The sequence below is a fragment of the Cervus elaphus genome, chromosome 7 (assembly GCF_910594005.1).
Source record: "Cervus elaphus chromosome 7, mCerEla1.1, whole genome shotgun sequence".
Taxonomy (NCBI): Eukaryota; Metazoa; Chordata; class Mammalia; order Artiodactyla; family Cervidae; genus Cervus; species Cervus elaphus.
The window spans coordinates 22,788,229-22,809,396 of record NC_057821.1 but is presented as its reverse complement, the minus strand read 5'-3'; the positions used below and the strand labels follow the sequence as shown (position 1 = coordinate 22,809,396).

At 37.9% G+C, this 21,168-nt stretch overlaps 2 protein-coding genes across 5 annotated transcripts in view; one reads left to right on the top strand and one right to left on the bottom strand.

Annotated features, from left to right (window-relative positions):
• Positions 1 to 427: 427 nt before the first annotated feature.
• On the bottom strand, positions 428 to 16,656 carry CENPQ (centromere protein Q). The gene is made up of 10 exons (XM_043907690.1): positions 16,557 to 16,656; positions 16,184 to 16,283; positions 11,852 to 11,988; positions 11,021 to 11,075; positions 9,839 to 9,965; positions 9,193 to 9,261; positions 5,238 to 5,367; positions 2,225 to 2,344; positions 1,992 to 2,066; positions 428 to 942 (listed from the first exon to the last, which is right to left on the bottom strand). Exons 3-10 carry the CDS (start codon positions 11,948 to 11,950, stop codon positions 811 to 813), a joined length of 807 nt encoding a protein of 268 aa, XP_043763625.1. The 5' UTR covers positions 11,951 to 11,988; positions 16,184 to 16,283; positions 16,557 to 16,656; the 3' UTR covers positions 428 to 810.
• A 70-nt stretch (positions 16,657 to 16,726) lies between these two features.
• Positions 16,727 to 21,168, top strand: part of MMUT (methylmalonyl-CoA mutase) — a 33,682-nt gene continuing 29,240 nt past the window's right edge. Inside the window, exon 1 of one of the 4 annotated variants that reach the window (XM_043907688.1) lies at positions 16,727 to 16,929. The gene's annotated coding sequence lies outside the window, so the exon portion shown is untranslated. The remainder of the gene's footprint in view (positions 16,930 to 21,168) is intronic. The other 3 variants (XM_043907689.1, XM_043907686.1, XM_043907687.1) reach the window with 3 other exon arrangements.

Genomic DNA, 21,168 nt, shown 5'->3' with positions numbered 1-21,168 from the left:
GATATAGGGTGGGGTAGAGACCGAGGACAACCTGGAGGGTCCCTTATATCCTGGACGGCCTTGCCTGTCAGGTTTTTTCCTCATGACCTCATCATGGGCAGGATCTCCCATAATGGCTCCCGGCAGCTTGGCATTTGTTTTAAGGGAGTAAATGAGCTTGGGTTTCTTTTTAACAATTTTATGAAATAAAGGTATGCTCTGATGAGAGTAGAAAATAAATATTCAACATTTATTCACTAATCTAAACAAAGAAACAAAACGTTCATGCTGCCTTTAAAGTTAAAGACACCTGGCAAATCTTAATGAAGCCACAAAAAGTCTAGGGTGTTGTGTAAAAGAGCAAAGGCATTTGGGGATGTAGCGAGTTCCACAGGACCAGACAGAAAATGCAAGTCATCAGCTAAAGAACAATAAGGATAGCAAACGCTTATGTTTATGTTTTTATGTGCTAGGCACTATAAACTATTTACATATATTAAATCATAGTATCACACTTGCTTTGCATTAAACGATAAACAAGCTCTATCCAGCCATTATAAACCATCAGATTGTGGCTATTCTCACTATGGTTATGGGCACATAACTGGAGATACAGTAACATAAATGTGAGTTCCTAGGCTTGTGAACTGATAAAAACAGTCTTTAAGGCCTACATTAGATGCTTATGGTAGATCTATAGAGGTTAATTTTAAAGTGCGTATCTGAAGAAGCCTCAGCCTTTGCAATATCACATAGATCAACATTTTTACAAATTCATAAACATTAAATTAATATGGGACAATCTACAAAAAAACAAAACAAAACAACTCTTTAAGAGGCATCCAGTCTTTTATAGACTTCTTCAACGAAGGTGAACATGTGCTTCATCTGGGATGAATTATGGAGAACTTCCAAGTCCTTCAGAAGACCGTTCTGATTTGGAATTAGCATCAGAATTTCTCTCTGTGGGCATGATAGAATAATTCATTTTTTTAAATTTTATTTTTTATTGATATAGAATTGACATGAACATTATACTAGCTTCAGGAATACAACATATGATTTGATATTTGTATACACTGCAAAATGATCACCACAGTAAGTCTAGTTAACATCTATCACCAAACATGTTACAGAATTTTTTTTCCTTGTGATGAGAACTTTCAGATCTATTTTCTTAGCAACTTAGCAAAACTTAGCAAAAGTACAATACAGTATTAACTCTAGTCACCAGCTTATACATTACATCCCCCATGACTTATTTATGAGTGTGTACCTTTTGACTTTACCCACGTAATTAGTTTTTAACTTTTCACCATGAAAAATGTTATATGTAGTGATATGTTATTTAGAGAGAATGAAATAATCACTCAAATGCGATTATCTATCAACTAATTGCCATTCTTCTTTTAAATCTATATTATTCTGTTTCCTCTCTGCCCAATTCCATTCCTCTCACCCTACGTAGATTTTAGACTGGAAAATTTTTGTTAAAAATTTTTTTGAGAAAACATACAGACTTTCTACCAGGGTAAACAGTGAGACTACAGTATCTACTGGGGACCTGTGAAAAAAGATAAGTCACCAGTGTGCAGCCTACTACGAACAGGACGTAGTATACTATTTTAGGAAAAGTTACATGTCATTATTAGAAGCATGAACAAAGCAACTGTTAGAATTTACTTCCAGAAACCTATTCTACAGCCATGACTATACAACTGTGTAATAATGCATATACAAAGGTGTACATAGCATTACCTGTACTAGAAAAATTATTTATTTCCAAACTCTCCACAAATTATCTTATGGCACATCTATATAATGGAATATTATACAGCGACTGACAAGCATGAGATGTTCAAACTATGCCATCATATGAGAAAAATAATTTTCCCTTACAGTTTACATCATAGGTTTCATTTGTTTAAAAGAAGCAGCAGCATGTAATGTTTTTACATATATGAAATTTATAACTGGTGATGCAGTTAATATGGTAAATTGTAAGTACTTACCTGAAGGATGGGTGCTCTGAGACTCTTTTGAGAAAGTTCAGGAAGAGAGAGCACCCCACTATCTATTTGAAACATCTAAAGTAGAAAAAGAAAGCTATAGATTATTTTGTAAAGCTAGATTGTTTCAAAAAGTTGACTTCTCTTATTACACTCAAAAGCTGTCTGGGTAAAATCTAATAATGAAAAATTATATCCAGATTCTAGTAATAACTTTTTTTTTTTGGAACAATTACCTGTTTTATCTTCTTTTCTTCTTCTTCCACCTCACTTGTCAGAACATGAACTTTGTTCTTTAGGCTGTGAATATCCCCAGTCATTGACTCTATAGTCGCTACCATTTTATCTGTTTCTTCCTGCATCAGAAAAAGAAAGCTAATGTTTTAAATTAAATATACTATTAAGTGAAACCCAAACATTTTAAAAAACATCTTACATATTGAAACACTTCTGGAAGAAACTGGTAATTTTCATTTTTCTTTCAAAAAAGTCTCCCTAGAGATTGATTTACCAATGGAACAAAGATGTACAGGAACCTTTCCTCAAAAATTTACCAAAGCTGCTGGTATCAGAGATCCTGGAAGACCTATGTGAATTTAGCAGAACCTAATGATTCACAGCAGCAGGTATAGCCGCATTCCTTAAGCAGTAAGTAATAGCAGAGAAATTCTAATTTAGGAACATTTGAGTGCTATTTTCATTTGCCAAAAGAAAAAGTGCTGAACATTAGGGCAAAGATAATAACAGAAAATGAGTGGCAGTTTCTCACATAAAAAGAACATAAAATGTATGGAGGAAAACAAAAGAGAAAATAAATGAAATAAATACGGTAATACCAGGGGTGTAACGACTGTAGGTCACACATAGAGTTAGCTAGCTTCTGGGTTTCTAAATGGTATTAAGTATTGCATTGCTTTCAAATCTAGTCCTAGCAATAGCAAAGGACAGCGCGGCCTCTGGGGATCAGGGAACAAGTAAATAAGCCACACAGAAGCCACACGAAAGTAATGAAGTAGTAACTCTGAAATCCTGATGAGCAATATGGTTGGTATTTACATTTAACATCATTTTCCAAATACTGAAAGCAGAATTGTTACTGTCAATTATAGTAATCTTCCTTAACAAATATATTATGGCTTCTAGAAACCATTAGAAAAGGTACCTGGGGAGGTCTGCAGCTGCTCATGGGCTGTTTTTGATTGGTTCAAGAGCTATGAATGATTTTTACATTTCTAAAGGATGTTAAAAAAACAAAAAAGACTGTGCAATGAAAACTAATGCGACTCATAAAGAGCAAGATGTTTATCATCTAGCCCTTACAGAAAGAGTGTGCTGATTCCTGAGTACCCAAAACTCTAGGTCTGTGAGCTCCATTTACTAGGCCAAACAAGGTCACAGGATCTGATACAAAACATGGAGAACAATGTATTATATAACTTAAATTTGTATTATATAATTGAAAGTAGAACTTAAATGTCCTTACCAAAAAAAAAAGTGAGGTGACAGATGCATTAATTAACAAGATGGGGGGAAATCCTTTCACAATGTACATACACATTAAATCACCATGAGGTACACTTTAGATATCATACCATTTTGCTACTTATATCTCAAATAAAGCTGAAATTAAAAAAAAAAGCCATATTATGCTGCCCAACTGTTCATTAAGAGGGGAAGCTAGTGACAGTACTGATAATATACTCTTGCAAAGTAACATTGGAATGAAAGTTAAATATAATCTCACACAATGAAGAAAGTGAGAAAACCACTAAAAAACACCACTGTATAAATTTATAGGAGTCATGTACGGATGTGAGAGCTGGACAATAAAGAAGCCAGAGCTTATGAACTGTGGTGTTAGAGAAGACTCTTGAGAGTCCCTTGGAAAGCAAGGAGATGAAACCAGTCAATCTTAAAGGAAATCAACTCTGAATACTCTTTGGAAGGACTGATGCTGAAACTGAAGCTCCAGTATTTGGCCATGCAAACAGCTGACTCACTGGAAAAGACTGTGGTGCTGGGAAAGACTGAAGGCAGAAGGAGAGGAAGGTAACGTGCATGAGATGGTTGGATGGTATCACTCGGCAAATACCGGCAGATGGTGAGGGACAGGGAAGTCTGGCGTGCTATAGTCCATGAGGTCTCCAAGAGTCGGACATGACTTGGTGACTGAACAACAACAACGTAAATTTACAATACATGTAAATTTACAAAATATATTAAGTTTACAATATATAAAGTAAAGATTTATAAATCTGTAATTTACAGATCTACAAGTAGATCTGCTGCTTACAAATAAACCCTTCCAATTTTATTCTCAATCACATGGAAAAGCTGGAATGACCTATTTGTGAATGCTGACTTATTAGAACTCACTGGGGATGCATCCCCTGTTTAAACTATCACCACCTTGTATTACTTTACACCACCTTGTATTACTTTACAAAGTTGACCTGCTGACAAAGACCAGATCTACAAACTACTTCAAAACAGCAAATGGATATATGGTCCAATCTGTTTTAGCTTTAATAATTAATTAATAAGCCCCTTAAGATTGCTTTTCTTAATTGCTAAAGTATCCACTAATTAAAAGCCTGCTGTTTATCCTAACAGCAAATATTATCTCCCACTACCTTCCACAGGATAAAGATCAAAAATCACATGCCCTAAAGTTGGACTAATGGGACTGCATCACAACTGTGAGCACTTTGTCTAAAGTTCAGCTGAAAGTGCCAATATTTCTCTTTTTCACGTTTGTAAAACAAGAAATATAGCGCAGGCCTCTTTAAGTCATTAAGGGCTATAACTGTAAAGTGCTTAGAACAGTGACTAGAATGTAGAAGGCTCCTGTTACATGTTATCTATAATGATTATAAAAATGATGATGATGATTGTGTTCTTCTTGTCAATAAAGTAGCATTGAAGGACAGAAAAACTAATGTTTTGAAATTCTACAGCATTTAGTGATGAATTCCTATAACTTGCTAATCAAAAATAAGAAGATAGTTCATTATATTTAAAGTCTGATTAAAAAAATAAGGCTGCTACTTAATTACAAATATATTAGAAATAGTCTTAACTTTACAGGACCAAAATCGAAAGGTTTTGCTTTGATTAAAAAAAAAGTTAATAAAAAACCTGGTCCGAGATGTAGTAATAGTTATTAGAAGAATAACATAATTTTAAAAACTTTTAATTAAATCTCTTCCCCTTTCCCCTAATAATGAATTCCCTTTTCAAACTTCATACCTGCAAAGATGCTAGACCTTCCTCATTAGCTCTGTGCTGTGCCCTTTCCATTTTCAGTAGACTTGACACACGAGATAAATCTTGCAGCTTTTTGGGAGGGACTTTCAGGGTTTCACACAGTTGCAGCAATCTTTGGAACAGAATAAAAACATAACTGCTTATTTTTGAGTACCATTAGTATTGTTTTTGTTTTGAAATACCGCAGTCCCCTTTTTCTTTCCCTCATATTTCTAAAGGCTGTAATATTCTTTTACTAACAGTGGCTAATCTTAGCGGTTAGCCTCCCCCCCACCAAAAGCCCTGATGAGTCCTCATTAAGTCTTTCGATTGATTAAGATTTACCACAAATCATGGGGTACCTAAGCTGCTTTATAAAAGGGAAAGTTTCTATTTTACACATTTAACAATTGATTATTTATACATAGTTTAAAATAAACTAAAAATTTCCTTGTATCTTCTGAATGTGTTTCCTGGACTATTACAGTACATAAGTCTATCATTTAATGTGAATTTCTGGTAAGAGATGGAACCCTATTCTGTTAGTCTTAACTATGACTCTGAACTTTAAATCTCAGTTGTTTCACAGAATGTGACCAATAAAAGAGAATGCCTGTATGTTGCTCTAAGTTAATGATTTTTTCCTAACTTAATGACTTTAAAGAACACTTAGTTCCATGGAGTTTAACAGAAACAAAACAGGGATTAGAGTGCTTCGTTAAAAAGTAACGAAAAAAAAAATCCCCTTCAAATCTGGTGAAGTCACCAAACAAACTGACCTGTGACTAATCTCACTTCCAGCAGACAGCAATACAGCTTTCCCAGGTTTGATTCTTGAGTTCCACGAGGAAGAAATCAAGAGGCAAAATCTAAATTTGGTTCCTTCTGTCTAATAACAGTGTATCTGGATCCTAAAAAAATCCTACTACTTGAGATTTGCAGGCAATTAGAAGAACAGTGGAACCCAAGATTTGTCTTCCCGGGATCTTACTCAAAATATTAATTTTTATAAAGAAAAAAGTCGGTTGTTTAAACTCTATCAATCATACTTTCCATTAAACTGTCAGGATAAACTTCAGCTATTCGCCCATAAGCACAAAACTGTCTGAATTTTTGGTTTAAGTAAAATAAAGATTCCCTTTATAAAGTTTTTTTTCTAAAACTTTATCAAACCTGTTCTGCAGAAAGGTCATTCACTGTTCCAAATGTTCTAAATTTGTAAGTTATTCTACAAAATCTTATTAAACTAAAAATATAACCAGTGTTTATCATGTTACAATATACCTATCATAATACTATGTCAACAACATCTAAGCACCATTTACAACATCTATATATCTATAAGTCAGATCTATATACTTTTAAGTATACTTATAAGATAAACTATAAATATATCTATAAGCCAGAATTCCCCAAAATATGTTCCTCTAGAAAGTGTAGTGGCTAATTTTTATTGACTAGCAACTCTATTGTTTCATGACAAGGAAAAGCATATATGATTCAATCTATATCAATCATAACAGCTCTTGCCACAGAATCAATACGAGAGGCAAATCACCCAAGCCAATCAGAATCCATCACCCAGAATATTCTAACCGAAGCTAAGAGGCTAAGAGCTTTCTTTTGCCTCTTTCTTCACAAGGCTTAAAAGATAAACAGGAAGCTATCTATATATACAGTTCTAATCTATTGAGGACAACTTGTCTAAAAGAATGAAGACAACATGCAGACAGAAGCAGAGACAAGACTAATTATAAAATATAGAGTTCCTTTGGTAAAGACTAACTTGGAAGATGCTGGGTTGGGAAGATCCTCTGGAGAAGGAAATGGCAACCCACTCCAGTATTCTTGTCTGGGAAACCCCACGGACAGAGAAGCCTGGTGGGCTACAGTGCATAGGGTCTCAAGAGCTGGACATGAGTTAGAGACTAAACCTCTACCACCAGGTTAAACAAAATGAAAGAATTTACTGTAGGATTTTAATATGTTAGTATACCAGGAAACATAACCTTTATCACTTTTATTCACAAAGTATCTCTAAGCACAAGTGTCCCAGCTATACTTGGAGAGATGCTGTGCTGAGTCGCTCAGTCGTGTCTGACTCTGTGACCCCATGGACCGTAGCCCGCCAGGCTCCTCTGTCCATGGGGATTCTCCAGGCAAGATTACTGGAGTGGGTTGTCATGCCCTCCTCCAGGGGATCTTCTCAACCCAGCGCTCGAACTGGGGTCTCCTGCATTGCAGGTAGATTCTTTACCAGCTGAGCTACCAGGGAAGCCCAGAGAAATGTTGCTAGAGAAAAATTTGTTCAGATTCTAATTAGAATCAATTTGCTAAGGCTACGCTCTGTCACATCAGTAGAGGGGAAAGTATCTTGAGTATTGCTACTTTGGGAACTAACGAGCACGCGATGTGAAAGCAAAAATGAGGAGACAATAAGCAGTCTTTGAAATACGTATCCCCACGGCTGCTGTATTGTGAAAAAACAGGTTATCTGTTGAACAGAATTGAATCCTTTCTGATGATCCAGTGTGATCGCTGTGAAGAATAGCTATTACATACTAAAATATTCTCATTTATACACTCCAAACATGGCTCCCTGCCCCACCATTAAAAAGATCATAAATAGCTACACTTTATTTATTTTTCCTACATTTTTATTATATATTAGTTTAACTACTAAATTTTTAGTCAGTCCTTCTTCTTTACTAACAGGCTGTCATTCCTGTAAACAGTTTACTAGTTCACTACTAGTTGTCTTTCTTTAATCTCTTCAACCTGTCTCCACAAACTCTCACACCCATCCACTCCATCCCGTCTTACCCTTTCTATTTTCTTACTATTAATATCATTGAGAATTCTATTTAAAAAAGCAGTATTTGTGCTCACACTTCCCAAGAATAAAGTGCTAGGTCACAAACATTTCCAGGCAAACCTGAGGAAACTAAGATGCAGAACATTCTTCTACAAAAAGAAAGCTGGAAGTAGGTGCTTTGGATTTTCAGGTTCTTTATAAATTCTCTTAAGCTTAACTTACTTCAGAATTCCATGCAGCAGCAGCTTAGGGCAGATGGTAGGAAAAAAGAAGTCACTGAAAATTATTGGCAGTGGTGACTTTAAAGACACTTGGAGGACTTCCCTGGTGGCTTGGTGGTAAAGAATCTGCCTGACAGTGCAGGAGACGCAGGTTTGACCCTGATGGGGAAGATCCCACACGCCTCGGGGCAACTCAGCTCCTGTGCCACAACTATTGAGATTGTGCTCTACAGGCTCGGAGCTGCAACTACTAAAGCCTGTGTGCCCCAGAGCTTGTGCTCTGCAACAAGAGAAGCTACCATAACGAGAAGCCCATGGACTGCAGCTAGAGAGTAGCCCCCACTTGCCACGGCTAGAGAAAAGCCCACACAGCAACGAAGACCCAGCACAGCACAGCCATAAATAAATAAATACAATTATTTGAAAACAAAACAAAACAAAAAACACTTGAAAAGAAGCCTCCATCTGTGACCTGCCAGAAATAAAGAGCAGTAGTATCCTGGAAAATTATACTTGTTACAAATAATGTTATATAATATGAAGCAACACACAAAAGGGTAAGTATCAAATGAGAGTGGTGAGCTGTTAACTTGCAATTGTTTAAAATGAAGCTGAACAGAGTTACAGTTGACAATTTTTTTTCAAACTTCAACACAGAAAACTGAACTTTGCAAGTAGGTGCTTTTGATTTTCAGATTCTTTAGGAACTTTCTTAAATTTATTTCAAAATCCCATGCAGCAGCAGCTTAGGGTAGAATACATATTCCCAAACCATTCATCTTAAAACAACAAAAACAAGAGAACGAAAACCCAAAATTAAAAACTTACATATTCCATAAATATCTGTTCTGGTAACACAAGAACAGACTGGATATTTACCAATTATGTTTCAACTGTTTGTTTAATTGCATAACTATATTACCTTTTCTTTAGGAAATTCAGATGATATTGAATTTGTTCTTTTTCTCTAACACTGTTACTCAGAATTGCTCTAGAAAAGAAAAAATAGGGATTGAATAAATATTGGGATTGAATAAATATTAGTTTGAAACATTACTAATATAATCTGTTATTTTTTCTAATTTCTTTCAGTACCCCTTCTTACTAACCAGGCAGAATCAATCATTTTATTTTGCATCAAGGACATTTAAAGCAGAGGAATAATCTAAATTCTTTTTTATCACATTATATCATTGTAACTAATTTATATGCCTCTTCTCATAGATTTCAGCACCTTGATGGCAGAGTCCTATCTCTGTATTCCTTCTAGCACTGGCAGCTTCCATGTAAAGTATCAATTTGAGCAAACTTCTTCCTAAAGTATCCCTCTTAACAGAAAAAAGTTATAAGTTTACAGAGAGCAGATTAGGGCATGTAGATTGCATTTTTATTTCACTGATAAAATTCCAAGTTTCTGACATTTATAAAGGCTTTTTTTTTTTTTAACTAAAGGCTAAAGAGAAAAACACTGTATCACCATAAAATAGACAATAATATTTAAAAGGATACTGTCTGTAGGAACATAAGTAGAAATGAAAATAGTGAGGTGGAAAAAATTTCATACTCACATTACTACCGATTCCATCATAGTTTGCAAATGTTCTCTGCTACTCTTCGAAAGAGGCTGCCAGGTTTTTCTCTTGCTGGATGCGATCTTTACCTGTTTTAGAGTAGTATGCTTTGTCTGTCTTGTCACTGGTCAAAGAAAAGACTGTGGTTAATCTAGAAATGTGTATATTTTTATTTATAAAGTGACTCAAGGACAAATTTATCTAAAAAGGGCCAATGGAATTATGAGAACCACAATACTATAAAGCTGTATTAGCTGTTCCTTTTTTTATTGCACAGTCATAAAATGCCAGGTGTTGAATATGAATATATTATTGTGTTAACTTAAATACTATTAACTGATATTGCAGACACAAACCCAAGACAATTTTAAATGAAGAACCAAGCTGCAATGATTAGGATTCAGCATAAAAGTCTGGTTCTCAGAAATGACCTGAATTAAAGGACTTATTGAGAAGACTAGGAGAATGAATTCTGCCATATGTTGGATGGCAACTGGAACAAAGGCAATTAACCAAACCAAGAATAGATACTGAGTGTCTGGTAGGTTACTGACATTGTTCTACTTATAACAAACAAAGGAGATACACTATTGGTTTACATGAAGATTCATTTTGGAGAGAAGGGAGATTAAATACTTATGGTTGCAGGTATGCAAAGCATTACAAAAGAAAAAGCACTGTGCATTACGTAAGTATAAAACCAGAGGACCTAACCTGTTCCTGGGTGAGGAGCTAGAAAATTCTTCCATGATGAAGTGATCTTTAAGTAAAGATGATCACTCCAAACAAATTCACTCTAGACAAACTTAGCTCCAATCTAACCTAAACAGGGGTAGCAGAACAGGATATTTGTCTCAAAGAGATATCAGTAGGTGTGTCTCTACATCACAAATCAGAATAAGTCAGACTGTTGTATACTTTGAACTTCTCTAGTTCCTTTCAATTTAGAAACTCATACTGTATTTTGATAGTGGTGGTAAATAAAATTTCAGCTGGCCTAGGTATCTGACTAACCAGCACTACTAATCAGCATTTTTGTATTCTTGCAAAAATGAGAATGCTACCATTTATTACTATGTTTTGCTTATGCAGAATTCATAAACATGATGCTGAGAACTTTTTCATAAATAGATACAGCTTGAGAAAGATATGGTGAAACAAAACATAGAAAAGAAATACCTTCAGAAGACAGATGTTTTGGATGATTTTTATTTTTTTTCACTGTGTTTCTAACCTAGAGAGAAAAACACAGAAACATGCACACACAATTAAGCACTAGATAAAAATATACTGCTTTTGCAATAGATTTGTCATGTATGTTGGAGTGAATTCATATACCTTCTGGAAAGATGAAAAAAGTATATTGCTACTTCTACAGAAAAAGGTGTGTATTTATCACAAGTGGAGGATACACTAAAGCAACTCCCGAACAACAGTGATGATGTATAACAGATTTTCATATGGTGCTAAAGAATGTTTTAAAGAAATCATTACTCATTTTGCCTGTGAAATAGTGTTAAATACTTTTCCTGCAAAACAAAAAATATAGGCATTGCCTAATACAGAGAAAAAAATGCTGATTATTTCTTTTATAAGAGAGGCACAAAATTATGGCAGGAAGAAGCTAATTCCTCTCCAACTAATTTTTCTCTATGTAAATAAAAATCTCCACCAACTGACAGATTCTCTTGTCTTTTAATATATGAATGCCATAGAATCTATACACTTTATTACCACTATTCCTATTTGAACACCTTAGCAATGTCCCATAGCATCTTCCCCAAAGAATTTTCTGATTAATATTTTAGAAAAGAAGTAAAAAATCTTTACCTGCAACTTTTTATAAATCATGTTGCAGCAGCTCCCCATAACCATATATATGGAATATAAATTACTATAATTTGTAGTAAAGCTGACCTTTAGTCTTCACATACTCCTTTGTACAGAACAGATGATATTTTTACCAGAGTCCTGAATGATAAACTCTTTGAATGAGTCCTGAATGATTACCTTATTCTCTGATATTTCTGCTTCTTCATCAATTTTTCTTTTTGGATTTCTTTTTAACTGTTGAGACTTTTTCTTGGAAGCATTTGCTTTGCTAGACATCTTGATTTAAAGGGAACAATTGTAACAGTGTTTCAAATCTGTAAAGATGAAAAGGACACAGAAAAATGCTTAAGACTTGTTTTATTACAAATATTTTGTTAAAAAGACTACTTATAAATGTTCCAAATTTGCCTTTGAACAATCAGAACGATAGTTTGGGGATAGTATTGTGTGTTTTTAAATCATTTAAACATATTTTAAAATAAATAATGTTGGTTCTCATTAAAGATGTCTAATTCAATTTCATTAAAAAATTTCTGACATTTGCATGGCCTTAAAAAGTCATATAAGACCACTTTCACATTTCTTACTTTATACTCCCCCATACAGTAATGTTATCTCCATGCTAAAATCCAAGAAAAGGGAAATATAAAGTGCTGAATTGTTTTTTTTCTGGTTACAGATAACGTCAACTCGGAGTAACATTCAGGTCTTATTTTAGGTTTAATGGATTCATGATTCAATGTGACTCAGCACACACAGAGACAGATTTACGCCAAGGATGGGAGGAGATAACTTTTAGGATTATACCATGAGTCTACACCGTGGAAATTCATGTGGCAAATTCCTTCTTAAGAATTTAAGATATAATTCTTGCTAGGTTGCAAGAATTATAACAAAGGTTCTTCACACCAAACTCATCTCTGCTAAAAGAAACAGAGGAATAAAATATTCATTTCTGCATTAGACCATAAGGAGTAGACAGTTTAGAGTTAGGTACCCGTTAGGTACAGTATGTGGACATGCACACACTGCCCCCTCAAATATGTGTGGTGTGTACATTACATACACACACACACAAGTAGATATATAGATAAATCAGTCACATTTCTTTTCTAAAAATTCAAAGTTAATTATGTTAATACAGTAATATATGCAGATTTAGAGACAGACAAAAGTATGTACTCTGGATAAATCTATTCCCTCAAATTTTAAAAGGAAAAGTTCAAACTTTCCCCTCACCCCCAAAATGGTGGGAAAGAATCAACTGAGAGATCATGAACCATACTTAGGGACTACATGTCAAATCAGTTGCAAAACACACTTGTTGTTCAGTTGCTCAGTTGTGTCCGACTCTTTGCAAGCACATGGACTGCAGAATGCCAGGCTTCCCTGTCCTTCACCATCTCCCGGAGCTTGCTCAAACTCACGTCCACTGAGTCGGTGATGCCATCTAAGCATCTCGTCCTCTGTCGTGCCCTTCTCCTGCCTTCAATCTTTCCCAGTATCAGGGTCTTTTCCAATGAGTCAGCTCTTTGCATCAAGTGACCAAAGTATTGGAGCTTCAGCCTCAGCATCAGTCCCTCCAATGAACAATCAGCATTGATTTCCTTTAGGATTGACTGCTTTGATCTCCCTGCAGTCCAAGGGACTCTCAAGAGTCTTCTACAACACCGCAGTTCAAAAGCATCAACACTTCAGCACTCAGCCTTCTTTATGGTCCAACTCTCACATTCACAAAACACAGTGGAAGCTAAAATACACTTTACTCTGCTCTTGAACAATGTGGTACCTTATACTACACCAGTCTCCTCTGCTTCATTCTTGAAATGTCTAATTCTCTTAACTGAACACTCATGCCCTTTACTTCCCCTAATTAGAAACCAACCATATGAGAGCTTTGCTTGTGGACCTCTCCTGGAAGGGCTGCCATGTACAGGAGTTCAGGTTGTTCACTGGAGAAAAGCATCCAGGTGAAGGAACCACTGAGGACTAAGATTTACTCCTCACTCCATTCAGGAGACTAAAAATGGTACAAATTCCTTCTTACTCCTGTTATTGAGAGGTTAAGTCTATGTCCCCTTGTCTTAAATCTCATAGACTCTGTAGCAGTTTAAGTGGTAGAATATCATAGAAATGATTCTGTACCAGTTTCCTGGCCAAATATGAACAGACTAGTAGCTGCCACTACCCCTTGCTTGGAATATTTGCTCTTGAAACTTAGCTAACACTGTGATGAAAGTCAACATGGAGAGGAACTGAGGACCTCGCCAAAAGCTCCAGCTGAACTTCCAACCAAGAGCTAGCATCAACTGGCCAGTCTCGTGCATGTACCTGAGCCAACAGGCTGCAGCTGATCCTGCATGGAAAAGTCATCAGTCAACCCCACTAGCTGTTTCCAATTCCAAATTCAGGAAGAAAATAATGCACTAGTTCTAGCTGAGCTTCACTCTCCTGTCTGTGCCCACCCTCCTCTCAGATTGTGAGCCATCTGCTTCTGAAAACCTTCCTAACCACTTTCCCTCATTGCTCTCTATAAGTCTGTGGGCTCTTAAGGTCTCTCTCATTTGGCACTTATTTAGTTTGGTTTTGTTAATCATTTTTCTTGATATTCTTTGTTCAATAACATGTAATTTAGTGCTACTCCAAATTTGATTCACATACTGTTACAGTCTTTTTAAGTACAGAATAAAAATATTCACTTAGAAACTTTTATAGCAATTTGAAAACAATTTTAACTATGTTGCTGCTGCTGCTGCTAAGTCGCTTCAGTCATGTCCGACTCTGTGCGACCCCATAGACGGCAGCCCACCAGTATCCTCTGTCCCTGGGATTAAGTATGTTAGGTCTGGTCAAAAAACTAACTGGCTTTATTTTTTTAAAGTTTAATTTTTCTGGTAATTCATTTAAAAAGAGACTTTTTAAGATAAGTTTTAGAGAAATTAAGCAGAATTTAAATATAAAATTTGAATATATCCACCCCACCTTCCCTACTATCAACATCCCTTACCACAGCAGTGTATTTACTACAATCCATGAACCTACAATGACACATCATATCACCCAAAATTTATGGCTTACACTGGGGTTCTTCCTTGTATGTTTCATGGACTTGACTAGTAATTTTTTTTATTGTATTTTACAAAAGTAGCAGTTGTGGTGACTGATTAAAAATTAAAGTAATAATAACAAAAAAAATTGGTCCTTTACCACAGACCATCTGAAAAGCTCTATTTTCATTGATACATACTTGAAGCAATAAGCAATAAGCAAAGAAACTAAAGAGCTTCCTGATGAGGATAAAAGAGGGGAGTGAAAAAGCTGGTTTGAAACTCAACATAAAAAAACTAAGATCATGGCTTCCAGTCCCATCATTTAATGGCAAACAGAGGGGAAAGAAATGGCAGCAGTGACTGATTTTATTTTCCTGGGCTCCAAAATCACTGAGGATGATGTCTCCAGCCACGGCATTAAAAGATGCTTGCTCCTTGGAAGAAAAGCTATGAAAAACCTACAGAGCCTATTGAAAAGCAGAGACATCTGCTGACAAAGGTCCGTACAGTCAAGCTATGGTTTTTCTGGTAGTCACATATGGATGTGAGAGTTGGACTATAAAAAAGGTTGAGCACTAAAGAATTGATGCTTTTGAACTGTGGTGTTGGAGAAGACTTTTGAGAGTCCCTTGAACTGCAAGGAGATCAAACCAGTCAATGCTAAAGAAAATTAACCCTAATACTCACTGGAAAGACTGATGCTGAAGCTAAAGCTCCAGTACTTTGGCCACCTGATGTGAAGAGCTGATTGATTGGAAAAGACCCTGATGCTGGGCAAGACTGAAGGCAAAAGAAGGGGAAGGCAGAGGATGAGATGGTTGGATAGCATCACTGACTCAAGAGACACGAATTTGAGCAAACTCCAGGAGACAGTGAAGGACAGGGGAGCCTGGTGTGCTGCAGTCCATGGGGTATCAAAGAATCGGATGGACACGATTTAGTGACTGAATAGCAACCACAAGTAGTAGTAGGCAGAGACAGATATGAAAACAGTTCCCGTGTACAGTCAATTATATACAGTGCAACAAATGTTAGACGAGTGCATATCTCAAACTGGTGTGTGCATGGGGGGATATACGGTACTCAGAGAAAAAAGCAGTACACGAATTACGTTTTGAAATATTTAGCCAGAAGAAAGGGAAGTAAAGTATCTGAGAGGAAAAAAGGCCCACTGGCAGGACAGCTCAAAAGAAGTCAGTCTGCTCAGGGAAAATTCAGAGAGGCTTTGACATGTGCAGAAACAATGGGCAGAAGAAAGACTCGAACTGTAGTTTGCGGCCAGACTACATACTGCAGTAAAGAATGTATTCTTTACCCTGTAGGAAACAGGGAAGCATTCTAGGTTGTCTTTTTTTTTTTTTTTGTCAGCTTGCTGAAACTCGCGGAAATCACCAATCTAAATCTCTATGTGGGTACAACAGGTGAACGCGACGTCTGCCAAAACTTACGCAATGCTTACTTTTTGCAACTGATGCCTCGGGGTAGCGACGCTGCCAACCGCAGTTTCCTTAAGGCTCCAAGGCACTCACCACTAACGCTGCACTTCGCTCCACGACTGACTGCGGGAAAGAGTAAGGAAGCAGGACGAAGATGAGGATGATTCGGGGAAGGGAGGGAGGAAACATGCGTGGCTTCACTCCCTCTTTGCGAATCAAACAGTACTTTGTTTATCCCTGGCTGCAAAAGGCAAACCTGTTCGGATCTCCCACCCTTTTGGAAAGCCATCTGAAACTCCTCAAACACAAGCCGCCAAATTTGCCACAAACGTGTTGGCCGCAAAACTCATCCCCCAAACTGGAGCCACCGGCGAGCGAAGCGCTTTCACTACTCACAAAAACTGATCATTGAATCCTTTCAGGAGCTGCGCTCAGAGCATTCCGCGCCCAAACCACCCAAAGCTGCAGAGGCCCGGAAGTGAGCACATAGAAACCGGAAAACGCCAATGGGGGTGACGGTCATCTATCCACGCCCCCTAACGTCATCAGGAGCGCGCCCACGAGAGCGTGACGGGATTGGTTGGAACGAGGGCGGTCGGCCGACGCCCCCATCCCATCCCATCCCCGTTGGCCTTTGCGCTTGCTTGGTCCCGGGCCCTGCTTTGGCGACTTCTGACTTGCAGAGCTCGGGGTGCTGAGGTCCAGCCGTATTCTTCCAAGGTCTCGGTCCGAGCCAGGCCGACCCGTGAGTAAGACCGTGCACCTTGAGGCACGTCTGCCTTTCAGATCCCTCCATTCTTCAGACTCCTCCCCACCCTTAGTTCTCCCCGGAGAAAGTTGTCCTTTCTCACTTCCCAACTCCCAACCTCCTCCTTCTTTACTGCTGAGAAGGGATCCCACTCTCCTCTACCCGCTTCTTAGGTTTAGATGCCCCACTGGCCTCTCTTTTTCAGTCAGGTCCGTGGAAGTTCGGAGGTACTGCAGAAAAGAAGGTGCTTTTAATTTCCCAGAGGCCATATTGCCATCTTCCCTGGCTACCCAGAAACCCCGAAGTTCCTCTGGGCAGAGAGCGATTGTAGGATTCCAGAGGAATATGCTCTCTCCAGAGCTGCCTCCTTCGAGGCCGCGGTGATTGTGAGGGTTTTTTGTGAGAGGTGGCGGAATTGGAAGTTTCTTTCTGAGTACAGATGAAGGTGATGGTGAGAGATGGAAAGACAGGTCTAAATTTACATGGAAGTGTAAACTGCTAACTTGTTCTCGTTTTTATCTGGAAAGAGAGCAATCTTTTATACGCACAAAACTCTGAGTAATATATTTGTGTATGTGTGTCAAATTTTAAATCACTTGATGATTTTTCTCCCAGTATTTTAATGACTTATTTATGCTGATACTAAATTTAATTTGCATGCTCTGTGTTGTCCTCTCTACCTGAATTGGCCAGACATTGGAGGCGGCTAGCTTTTAAAGTGGAATCATGTGTAAACAAATTTGAAAGTGATTTGATTCAGAGCTGTATGTAGGTGTTTTACCCATATTTTTTAAGGGTGTGGCAGATGTTGCTTCATCGTTGCTCTTTCACACATTTTAATCACCCGTAACTTATTATATTTGCTTTGCATGTTATTTCTTTGGTTGCTGCAAGTGTCTGTTGATGGATCTTTTGAGAAAAGTTCAGAAATCCTGTTTCCATCAGCCGAAGTTGTGTTCTTTTCTAAAAATGATGTCTATTTCCAGTCTTTACCAATTTGCCATGTGATTTTCAGGAAGTCACCTACATAGGGCTCTTTCCTATCATTTATCCAGGTTTAGGAAAGCCCTACCTGCATTTTGCAAAGCCCTACCTGCAATATTGTAAAGAGCAGTATTGTGTAGCAACCTGGAATGTTAGGTCCATGAATCAAGGCAAATTGGAAGTGGTCAAACAGGAGATGGCAAGAGTGAACATCGACATTTCAGGAATCAGTGAACTAAAATGGACTGGAATGGGTGAGTTTAACTCAGATGACTGTTACATCTACTACTGTGGGCAAGAATCCCTTAGAAGAAATGGAGTAGCTGTCATCGTCAACAAAAGAGTCTGAAATGCAGTACTTGGATGCAGTCTCAAAAATGACAGAATGATCTCTGTTTGTTTGCAAGTCTAACCATTCAATATCACAGTGATCCAAGTCTATGCCCTGACCAGTAATGCTGAAGAAGCTGAAGCTGAACGGTTCTATGAAGACCTACAAGACCTTCTAGAACTAACACCCAAAAAAGATGTCCTTTTCATTACAGGGGACTGGAATGCAAAAGTAGGAAGTCAAGAAATAACTGGAGTAATGGGCAAATTTGGCCTTGGAGTACAGAATGAAGCAGGGCAAAGGCTAACAGAGTTTTGCCAAGAGAACACACTGGTCATAGCAAACACCCTCTTCCAACAACACAAAGGAAAACTACACATGGACATCTCCAGATGGTCAACACTGAAATCAGATTGATTATATTCTTTGTAGCCAAAGATGGAGAAACTCTATACAGTCAGCAAAAACAAGACCAGGAGCTGACTGTGGCTCAAATCATGAACTCCTTATTGCCAAATTCAAACTTAAATTGAAGAAAGTAGGGAAAACCACTAGATCATTCAGGTATGACCTAAATCAAATCCCTTACAGTGGAAGTGACAAATAGATTCAAGGGATTAGATCTGATAAACAGAGTGCCTGAAGGACTAAGGATGGAGGTTCAGAGTTTCGTGACATCCCCAAGAAAAAGAAATGCAAAAAGGCAAAACGGTTGTCTGAGGAGGCCTTACAAACAGCTATGAAAAGAAGAGAAGCTAAAGGCAAAGGAGAAAAGATATACCCGTTTGAATGCAGAGGTCCAAAGAATAGCTAGGAGAGATAAGAAAGCCTTCCTCAAGTGATCAGTGCAAAGAAATAGAGGAAAACAATAGAGTGGGAAAGACTAGAGATCTCTTCAAGAAAATTAGAGATACCTAGGGAACTTTTCATGTAAAGATGAGCACAATAAAGGGCAGAAATGGTATGGACCTAACAGAAGCAGAAGATATTAAGAAAAGGTGGCAAGAATACACAGAAGAACTATACAAAAAAGATTTTAATGACCCAGATAACCACAATGGTGTGATCACTCACCTAGAGCCAGACATCCTGGAATGTGAAGTCAAGTGGCCCTTATGAAGCATCACTATGAACAAAGCTAGTGGAGGTGATGGAATTCCGGTTGAGCTATTTCAAATCCTAAAAGATGATGCTGTAAAAGTGCTGCACTCAATATGCCAGCAAATTTGGAAAACACAGTAGTGGCCACAGGACTGGAAAAGGTCGGTTTTCATTCCAATCCCAAAGAAAGGCAATGCCAAAGAATGCTCAAACTACCACGCAGTTGCATTCATCTTGCACGCATGCAAAGTAATGCTCAAAATTCTCCAAGCCAGGCTTCAACAGTATATGAACTGTGAACTTCCAGATGTTCAAGCTGGATTGAGAAAAGGAAGAGGAGCCAGATATCAAATTGCCAACATCCTCTGGATCATCGAAAAAGTAAGAGATTTCCAAAAAAACATCTACCTCTGCTTTATTGACTATGCCAAAGCCTTTGACTCTGTGGATCACAACAAACGGTGGAAAATTCTTCAAGAGATGGGAATACCAGATCACCTTACCTGCCTCCTAAGAAATCTGTATGCAGGTCAGGAAGCAACAGTTAAAACTGGACATGGAATAACAGACTGGTTCCAAATCAGGAAAGGAGTATGTCGAGGCTGTGTATTGTCACCCTGTTTATTTAACTTATATGCAGAGTACATCATGAGAAATGCTGGGCTGGATGAAGCACAATCTGGAATCAAGATTGCCAGGAGAAATATCAATAACCTCAGATATGCAGATGACACCACCCTTATGCCAGAAAGTGAAGAAGAACTAAAGAGCCTCTTGATGAAAGTGAAAGAGGAGAGTGAGAAAGTTGGCTTAAAGTTCAACATTCAGAAAACTAAGATCATGACATCTGGTCCCATCACTTCATGGCAAATAGATGGGGAAACAGCAGAAACAGTGACAAACTTTATTTTTTGGGGCTCCAAAATCACTGCAGATGGTGACCGCAGTGAAATGAAATTAGGAGACGCTTACTCCTTGGAAGAAAAGTTGTGACCAACCTAGACAGCATATTAAAAAGCAGAGATGTTACTTTGCCAAAGGTCCATCTAGTCAAAGCTATGGGTTTTCCATTAGTCATGTATGGATGTGAGAGTTGGACTATAAAGAAAGCTGAGCGTCAAAGCGTCGAAGAATTGATGCTTTTGAACTGTGGTGTTGGAGAAGACTCGAGAGTCCCTTGGACTGCAAGGAAATCCAACCAGTCCATCCTAAAGCAAATCAGTCCTGAATATTCATTGGAAGGACTGATGCTGAAGCTGATGCAAAGAACTGACTCATTTGAAAAGACTGTGATGCTGGGAACGATTGAAGGCGGAAGGAAAAGGAGACGACAGAGGATGAGATGGCTGGATGGCATCACTGACTCAATGGACATAAGTTTGGGTCAACTCCGGGAGTTGGTCATGGACAGGGAGGCCTGCCATGCTGCAGTCCATGGGGTCACAAAGAGTCAGACATGACTAAGTGACTGAACTGAACTGAGCTGAACACATACATATGGAATTTAGAAAGATGCTAACAATAACCCTATATGCGAGGCAGAAAAAGAGACATAGAAGTATAGAACAGTCTTTTGGACTCTGTGGGAGAAGGCTAGGGTGGGATGATTTGAGAGAATAGCATTGAAACATGTGTATTATCATATGTGAAACAGATTGCCAGTCCAGGTTCGATGCATGAGACAGGTGCTCAGGGCTGGTGCACTGGAATGACCCAGAGGGATGGGATGGGGAGGGAGGTGGGAGAGGGGTTTAGGATGGGGAACACATGTAAACCCATGGCTGACTCAAATCAATGTATGGTAAAATCCACTACAATATTGTAATTAGCCTCCAACTAAAATA